We start from the raw sequence: 9,839 nt of genomic DNA, 5'->3' as shown, positions 1-9,839 counted from the left end.
CTGTGGAGGACAACTCCCACCAAAAACAGTAGGAGTCATTTCCAAAAAGGGAAACTGAGAAACAACTACATTGCAATATTCAACCATAGATCAGACGTATTATGAATACTTTAGTCCATTAAAAAATTTGAGTTGCCACTTAGCACACAGCTCAAATGATCATATTAATATTTAACACAATCTGACTGACATTGCTGCAAAACATTTTATTCCAAAACGTCAGGCTCCGTGGTGTGATGTCCATACACTGAAATCTCAGTATGTTGCCATTGTGTAAAAGAGGTTTTCATTTTTCTCCCTGGGAGATGAGATGGAAGACTTGATATCATGCTACATTTAATGAAACCCTGAATACTAGTTAATGTGTGTTAGGATTACAGTTAAAAAAAAAAAAAAAAAAAAGCATGATGCTAATTTACACATGTGTTCTTACATTCCCTCAGAAAAGGGAAGATGTTTGACAGAAAACATCAGCTTTTAAAAATAAAATATGAAATATGGTATAGATGCTACAGGGAAATGGAGAGCTATGAGAACATATTTTAAGGACATGCAAACAGATCTGCAGCTACAGAGACAGCCTTCCTGTGGAAGTGACATTCAGGCTGAGATCTGAACGATGAGTAGAAATGAGTCAGGCATAGTAGGAGAAAAAGCCTTCTAGGGAAAGGGGTTAAGTGAAATACTCAAGAATGTGAACTTGGTTTTAGATGAGTAGTAATATTAGGAGTAATAACAACAATCGAGTTACCCATGCTACTTAACTGATTAGGAAAGAAAAATACTAATTAAAAGCTTTAACCTAAGTAAATCTACCTAAGCAAATTTTTACCAAATAAATCACCTAAGGCAACACTTAGATTATCAGCGTGGTAAAGATGAATTATTTAATACCTGTTGGGACAACCATTTAGCCATCTGGAAAAGCATAAGTCTGGAGTCTAACCTCATTCCATATATCAGCATAAATCCTGGGTAGATAAACCATACTTTAAATGAAGTCAAAAAAGTACTAGGATAAACTATGGATTCCCTTTTCCTCATAATCTGGAGTAGAGAAGGCTTTTCTAAGCATGAGGAAAAAGCCAAAAAATGTAAGGGAAAAGATCAACAGATTTTCCTACGTAAAAATTCGAAATGTTTGTAGAGTATGAGAAAACTAGAAAAAAAAATCCGCTAACTACGGGAAATGTTTGCAATACATATGATAGGCAAAGTGCTAAAAGCCCCTATTAAGGAAAAGCTCTTTGTAAGCAGCAAGAAAGCCAGGCAAAAACAATGACTAATCAAGTTGTGGGAAGGTATTCAGTTCTACCAGCAAACAAATGGTGCGGGGGAATATTTCTGTGGGAACATTTGCACAGCTGTGCAAAAACCCACTTACAACAATGTCATGTAGGCGGTTCCCTTGATGCAATAGTAACCTTTGAATACACGATCAGGCAGGCCATCCCAGGTGTCATGCACAGGAAACCTCACACCCCAAATTAAGAGGCTCAAATCACATGGTTTATCACTTTTCAACAAAATGTAGTTGGAAAGACACAGTGAAGTTTAGCACATTTAGGATAGGGTCCAAGAGAGGTGGGAGGAAAATTACCTGAATTTCATGCTACACGGTGTTGTGGCATCTTGTCTGCTACATCAACCTTTACCTCTGATAGTTAGGTCATGAGGACCACAGGTTAAGTGAAATACTTAACCATGGCCAAAACTGAAAATGGGAGCTCAGCAGTGCTTACAGCCAGCGCACACTTGCTCTGTCAGAAACTCAGGGGCAAGGATACCTAGCTAATGACTTGCCGAGAGCCATGGTTTTTTTTGTTGTTTGTTTGTTTTTAGGGACAGCATCTCACTCTGTCACCCAGGCTGGAGTGCAGTGGCAGGATCATAGCTCACTGCAGCCTCGAACTCCTGGGCGCAAGCAGTCCTCCCACATTAGCCTCCCAAAGTGCTGGGATTACAGACATGAGCCACTGCTCCCGAATGAAAGCCATGTTCTTAATCTGCGTTTCTGTAGCAGAACAGAAATAGGGCCAGAACGGGTGTCACTAATGAATGGCCATTTTAGGAATGAACTATCAGCCTGAAGGTGGTGTCGTCTGTACACTGCAGCTTGGCCTTTCCCACCTTGTTCTGTCTGTGAGGAACACTCTTGTTTCTTCCATCCTTTTTACACATATTCCATTTATTCTCTTTGTCATGTCTTGCACTACACTACCTATACTTAACATCTTAATCCTGCCTATTTCACAGGCTACTTCTTTGCCCATTATACTTAACACATGAGTTTCATATATTCTTTCTTTATCTATCCCTTAGGACAGAATTTAATATCCTCATTATACAACAATACAACATTACAAATATACATTAAACATTTTGGCTTAAAATATTTTAAAAAGTGTCCAGGAGAAGATAGAATAAATGGTATTGTATGTAATGGAAGACTGGTTGTTAAGAATGGGAAGACAGATCCTCATTGACAAAAAGATATGCACTTTATATTACTGAGTAAGTAGGGTTCAAAAACATTATTATAGGTCGGGTATGGTGGCTCATGCCTGTAATCCTAGTGCTTTGGGAGACCAAGGTGGGCAGATCACTTGAGGTCAGGAGTTCGAGACCAACCTGGCCAACATGGTGAAACCCTGTCTCTACTAAAAATACAAAAATTAGCCAGGCACAGTGGCAGGTGCCTGTAATCCCAGCTGCTCCAGAGGCTGAGGCAGTAGAATCACTTGAACCCAGGAGGCAGAGGTTGCAGTGAGCCAAGATCACGCCACTGCACTCCAGCCTAGGTGACAGAGCAAGACTCAGTCTCAAAAACAAAACAAAACAAAACAAAATTATTGGCCAGGTGCGGTGGCTCACATCTATAATCCCAGCATCTTGGGAGCCTGAGGCTGAGGTCAAGAGTTCGAGACCAGCCTGGCCAACATGGTGAAACCCCGTCTCTACTGAAAATACAAAAATTAGCCAGGCATGGTGGCGCATGTCTGAAATCCCAGCTACTTAGGAGGCTGAATGAAGCAAGAGAATCTCTTGAACCCAGGAGGTGGAGGTTGCAGTGAGCTGAGATTGCACCACTGCATTCCATCCTGGGCAACAAGAGTGAGACTTCATCTCAAAAAAAAAAATTATTATAGTATTCGTTTACAGTTTTCACAGAAATGTGTAAACATTTCTAAAATACATATATGTTTGTTACATTTCTATATGTGTACACAGAAATGTCTAGAGGTATCTTCTCCAAAATATGAACAATAATTTTCTCTGAGTTTGGGATGTGGGGTTATTTTTGCTTGCTTCTACTCTTTTTTGTTGTTGTTGTTTATAGTATCATGGGTGAGGATGTTTGGGGGGATATTACAAGAAGTTTATAATCTAAAGAAAAGACAAGTCAATTATGATTTTAAATCTTTTTGACCAAGCACAGTGGCTCACACCTGTAATCCCAGCACTTTTGGGAGGCCAATGTGGGAAGATTACTTAAGCTAGGAGTTCAAGACCAGCCTGGACAACATAGTGAGACCTTGTTTCTATTTTTAAAAAATGAGAATTTTAAAAAGAAAAAACTATCATATTGCCAGCATTGTGCTCTGGGAAGCTTATATTTGTAATCTAAAGAAAAATCAATTGGTAAGAACATCCCCTTTGAAGTCAGATAGACCCAGATCCATTCACTAGCTGTATACAGTTGGGAACTCAACCTGCCTTAGCTTCACTTTCCTAGTCTGTAGAACAAGGATGACAATAAGTACCTCAGAGGAGGTCAGAATATGTGCTAAGGGCTTAGCACAGTGCCAATATGACATTAGTGGCCTAATAAATGTACTTCCACCTCCACATTTGAGACAGTACTTAATTCTCTTCTGCCCTCAATTTCATTCCTGATGGTGTAAAGGGACCTACTAATCCCAGTGCTGGAAAATCCTGGGAGCTGCAGAGGACCCTCCAAAACAGGTCGGCTCATGGTGCCTTGGTTACAGCAGCCGTGGGCCAACAAAGCTGATAAAGGTATCTGATTTCCCCGCTGTCTTCCATTGTAAAGTTGAAAGTATAATATTTCCTACTGGAACATTTTTTAGTCCCAAGACCTAATGAAATCATTATTTAAAAACTAAAACTTGGGGTTAGACTTGAAGTTTTTCTAAACTTCAGTGTGTAAAAGATCATCTAGAGCAATGGCTTTCGATTCTTTTCAGACCAAACTTCACCTTTTCTATAACATCCATGTTACTATCTTGAAATTTGTAGGCCCGACGCGATGGCTCACGCCTGTAATCCCAGCATTTTGGGAGCCCAAGGCGGGCAGATCATGAGGTGCAGGACATCGAGACCATCCTGGCTAACACGGTGAAACCCCATCTCTACTAAAAAAAAAATACAAAAAATTAGCCGGGCGTGGTGGCGGGCGCCTGTGTAAGCCCAGCTACCGGAGGCTGAGGCAGGAGAATGTCGTGAACCCAGGAGGCGGAGCTTGCAGTGGGCCCAGATGCCGCCACTGCACTCCAGCCTAGCGACAGAGTGAGACTCCGTCTCAAAAAAAAAAAAAAATGAAGAAAGAAATTCATAGATAATACACACCTTTTTAAATCTGCATAATTTCTTGACTTTGATATTTTTGACATTTGATTCTTGATATTTCATTATAACTAAATAATATATACAGTCGGCCCTCCATATCAATGTGTTCTGCATCCTCAAAGTCAACTAACCTCAAGTCAAAAATATTTGAGGAAAAAAAATGGATGGTTGTATCTGTACTATACATATGCAGACTATTTTTTATTCCCTAAACAATACAGTGTAACAACTAATTACATAACATTTACATTGTATTAGGTATTACAGGTAATATAGAGATGATTTAATGCATACGAGAGGATGTGAGTAGGTTATATGCAAATGCTACACAATTTTATATAAGTGACTTGAACATTCATGGATTTTGGTATCTGAAGGGGTCCTGGAACAAAACGCCTATTGATACTGAGGGACATAGTGTAGTACTCAGATGCCTGCATATGTAAGTAGACTCCCATGAATGTGGCAGTTAGAAGTGTGTTGTGGCCAGGCATGGTGGCTCACACCTGTAATTCCAGCACTTTGGGAGGCCTAGGTGGGCAGATCACTTGAGATCAGGAATTTGAGACCAACCTGGCCAACATGGAGAAACCCCATCTCTACTAAAAATACAAAAATTAGGCGTGGTGGCGCACACCTGTTATCCCAGCTACTCCGGAGGCTGAGGCACGAGAATGGCTTAAACCCGGGAGGTAGAAGTTGCAGTGAGCCAAGATCATGCCACTGCACTCCAGCCTGGGTAACAGAGCAAGATTCTGTCTCAAAAATAAAAATAAAAAATAAAAAAAGAAGTGTGTTGTATTGGCAACCAAATATCATGAGCCACCTGGCCCTTGATGTGATTTTCCAAAATGATGAATAACTTTTGGTAAAGTACTTGACCAAAAAGGCTAATTTTCCTCTAGTTTACACAGTGGTTGAATTCCTGTAAAATTTAGTGTATATTAAGATCCTGCAGAAAATGTTCTAAACACACAATTTGGAATTAAGCAGAGAGCTGTTTAATGTGGATTCCTCATCCCCTGACCCCCATCCTCACAGGTTTTGTTTCAAGGAATCTGGGATAGGGCACAGAATTTCTTGGCCATGATTCTGATTCAGGCCTCCTGTTTTCTAAAGGAACTGTGGGAGGGAGGGGTTGTGCTAAAAAGAGAACTTAAGATGGTAAACTAGAAATCAGAAACCGAGGTTGGTCATTTGATACAGAATCTAGAATAGGAATGTCTGTTTCAGAAACAGTTCTACTTGTAATTGCCTGACTTGGTACAAATTCTCTGGGTCAGTTTTCCTCATCGACAAAAATGGGTATTGTTACCTTCAGTATGGATGGGTGGAACTGTGGTTTCTGAGACCCTTTGGAGCTTGTTTGGTTTATGAAGACTATTAAAATTTCTAATATAAGGCAATGTATAAATGATATACATTCACCATGCAAACGATCATGAAGACGCTATTATTCGAGCTTTAGGAAAATCTGATCACGGTGCCGTCACTTTCCCTTAAAGCCCACTGTCTGAAACCAGAGAACATGCCAGAAAGAAATTTGGCCCACTAACCTCTCCCCTCACCAAATACTAAACAGACACCAGCTCAGAATCCGAAAACTTGACAGTCTGGCCCGTCTGCCCAAGGCCAGTAGTGTGGATTTGGACGACTCACTTTACTTTCAATGGGCTCTGTTTACTTAGATTTTCAGTTCCATCTGTTACTCATCTAACTGCTCCGTTCCGCTTTGCTTCTTCCTTTCCAGCACCCGCCACCATCCTTTCTACCTCCCTAAAGACTTTGTCTTTGCGTTCCTACCGCTTCCCGCATTATGCGTTTCGCACTTTCCCATCTCAGATTTCGGACACCCGCACCCTGCCACCCCCTTGGCTTCTCCTCTTTGTTTAGGCATCTCCGGCAATCCTCCCGCAATGTCCTGGCTCCTCTCCAAGATCCAGAAAGGAAGGCTGCCATCCTCAGCCCCGCCGTGCACTCGCGCAACTCAGGCGCTGGCCCACACACCGTGCGCTCCGGATCCCACACCTCTTCGAGTCCCGGTGACTCGTCCTGACCTACCCGCCCCTCTCTTAGCATCTCGTCCCCCACCCCCATCTCCGCCCTCAGCTCGGAGGCTCGGAAGCCGCGGGTCACTGTGCCCTGTCCCGCTCCGGAGGCTCTTCTTCCTCCTTGGCCCGGGATGACCACCTCTGGCAGGGTCCGTCGCCACGGAGTCCAGGGCCGCGCTCCACCCACGTGTCCAAGAGCGCCGTGCCCGCCCAGTGCAAACCCCCCAAGGCCGGCGGCTCCTAGCCGCGGAAGCTCTCCTCTTGCACACGAAACCTGCACTGGCTGGGGAGCGGCAGACGGATCGCCAACGACACGTGCGGGGCGCCGGAGCCTTGCCGCAGGGTGCGGGTGCCCGCGGAGCCAACCAGCCAGAGAGCCAGGGGGAGAGGAGAAAGGGTGGGCGCGCGGGTGGGCCCGGGAGGCGGAAACCTTCGGGAAGCTGGGGCCACGCGGCGGTGCAGGCGACGGGACTGCAGTTCCACCTCTCCCGAGAAACCCACACGCTCGCACGCCCGCGCGCGCACGCACGTGCACACGGTGGGCAGGGAGAACACGAGCGAGAGTCTTTGAGTGCTGGGCGCGTTTTAGTGATGGCTTCTGCTCTCAAAAGCAAAATTAACCCGCCCGGGACTTGCCCGGGCTCCAAAGACGACGCCCGCTGTGGCGCGGGCTGGAGAATGGACTGTGATCCCGAGATGCACGTGAAAATGTGCAAGAAGATCGCCCAGCTCACCAAGGTAAGATGGGGCGCAGCGGGCCAGCGAGCTGCACGCCCGGGGCGCCGGAGCCAGGAGGGAGAGAGGATGCCCCTCCCGGGAGGCCCGGGCCGAATCCAGACAGAAACTTTGTCTCGGAGGCCAACCGGGTAGGGAAGCGGTCCTAAATCTGGGTGACTTGACCTTCTAGAGGCACCATCCTAAAGCAGCAGAGAAAGAGGATCCTTGCCAAGGAAACTCCCTCAGCCTGCTTGCTGAGCACGTGGTCTGTGCCTTTCCAAGGTGGGAATGTGAATCGAGTGTGTGTGTGTGTGTGTGTGTCTCCGCCAGCTTTGCTCAAGTGCCTAGAATGTTGTGATTTCATTCAACTGCCATACTTTACAGCTTGGGGAGGTCATGTGGGCTCTATTTAAACACTTGATCCATGTATTCCTTCATTCAACAAATATTTGCGTCATTCGTTGAGTGCCAGCAGCTTGCGTGGCACCGTACTAAACCTGGAATGCAGCCTAGGGGACTTACTATCAAACTGGGTGCAGACGTGTGTAGGAGCATAAATGGAGAAGAGCATGATTCACCAAATAATTATGGGATTAGGAAGGACCTTGGGAGGTCGATCAGCCAACCCACCTCCCTACCTCCTGCAGAGCCCTGATTGAACCTTCCCAGACTATGTCTTTTCAAGAAGACCAGCAAAAAGATGCCACCAGTGCTCTTTGTTAACCCTCTGCAGCTCCCCAATTAGGAGCTCCTTGTCACAGACACCCCTCTGTGCCTTGTCTAGATGGAGAACAACATCCCTCCCTGTCTCCCACACAAGGTTTCAAGTGGATGAATTTAGCTGTTTGCTTTGGGGTTTCCTTTTGGTCTCATAATACACTCCTGGTGCCATGCCCACCAGGGAAAGGTCAGGTCCAGGTCAGTCCTGTGGCATCTGGAACATGCTCTCTTTCCTCACCATCTCCCTCTCACTTCCCACACATGTTTTGTGGGATCACAGACATTCCCCTCCCCCTGTCCCGCCAACCTCACTATTTTGCCAGGAGGAACAGAGCACAGAGTCTTGGAATTGAACTCTAGCTGCCTTCTCCCACCTGTCTCATTAACTTCACATTCTTCGCACATAAGCCTGTCTCCAAAGAGGGCTCTCTTTGGTCAAGGGATGAAAAAAGAGATTGGAGATAGCCCTTAGAGTCCTCGGCATGTATAGCCGGTACTGTTGATCTAATCTACATTCATCTAAATAGTGACACCAACCAAAACATGTATTTATTCAAGTACCTGAAAAGGCACTTGGCACAGTGCAAGGCATCTTCCCTGTCTTCAAAGAATCTAAAATAGTTTTAGAGAAACAAGATTTGAAATATTGAGTGAAAGCTAGAAGACTATGTCTTGGGTGCTGAATTGGGTGCTTCCAATTACGAGTTCTATAGAAGTAGAAACAAAGGACAAATCAGTATGGAAGGAACTGCGAGGGGAGATTTTATAGACAAGATGATCCTTGAATTCAGTGTGGACTTACGGAATTCCTACTATGTGCCAACTGCTATGCTGAATGTTGATGGCATAACAATTAGTAAGATATGGTCTTGCCCTTGTGGTATGACAAACACATAAACAGATCATTTCAATATAAAATAGCAAAGATTCCACTCATTAATATTTATGGCACATCTATTATGTGCCAAGCACTGAAAACACAGCAGTATAGAAGGCATACATGATTCTTGGCGCACAGTAGGCAGTGTTTCTTAAAGTATATTCTGCATTAGAAATGATGATTGATCCTTATGTAGTGCCTCTGTTTAACATTTTTATGCTAATTGCTTAAATTAGAAGTTTTTGTTATTAATAGGCCACCCTTCTTTTGGCTACTATTTGTATGTGAAATATTTTCCATATCTTCATGTTTAATCTTTCTCTGAGGTTTATTTTGGTTGTGTCTCTGACAGGTGAATTTAATCCACAGGCATTTATTGTGATTACTAACATATTTGGGCTTTTCTTCCATTGGATCTTGTGTTTTTCATTTACCATTATTTCTCCTTGCTTCTTTTGCTTCCATTCTTGCCTTCTATCAGATTAGTAAATTGATCCATATGCCACTGCTGGTTTGAGAGCTTTGGGTTTTATTTCTATTCTTCTCAGAATCGTCTTTTATTTTTCAACATATACACTTAATTCTGATTTTTTTCTAACAAAGTTAGTATGTAATTGTTTCTTCCCATGAAAGAACTTTGTATATTTTACTCATTTAACAGCCTCTTCCTTCCCATCTTGTTATTGCTGCCTAGAGTTTTATTTTTACTTTTCTGTTTGTTGGTTTGTTTAAGAGACAAGGTCTTCCTCTGTTACCCAGGCTGGAATGTAGTGGCACAGTCATGGCTAACTGCAGCCTCAAACTCCTGGCCTCTAGTGATCCTCCCACCTCAGACTCCCAAGTAGCTAGGAACAGGTCCACACCACCACCCCCAGCTAATT

The 9,839-nt window shown here is 43.9% G+C and overlaps 1 protein-coding gene across 1 annotated transcript in view; it reads left to right on the top strand.

Moving 5' to 3' along the window:
• Nucleotides 1-6,588: 6,588 nt before the first annotated feature.
• The window catches only part of FAM184B (family with sequence similarity 184 member B), a 160,855-nt gene continuing 157,604 nt past the window's right edge, over nucleotides 6,589-9,839 (top strand). Inside the window, exon 1 of the mRNA XM_017871761.1 lies at nucleotides 6,589-7,379. Coding sequence (XP_017727250.1) covers nucleotides 7,233-7,379 — 147 coding nt within the window. The 5' untranslated portion in view covers nucleotides 6,589-7,232. The remainder of the gene's footprint in view (nucleotides 7,380-9,839) is intronic.

The sequence above is a fragment of the Rhinopithecus bieti genome, unplaced genomic scaffold (assembly GCF_001698545.2).
Source record: "Rhinopithecus bieti isolate Rb0 unplaced genomic scaffold, ASM169854v2 scaffold_6151, whole genome shotgun sequence".
Classification (NCBI taxonomy): Eukaryota; Metazoa; Chordata; class Mammalia; order Primates; family Cercopithecidae; genus Rhinopithecus; species Rhinopithecus bieti.
This window is presented reverse-complemented; position numbering and strand designations above follow the sequence as displayed.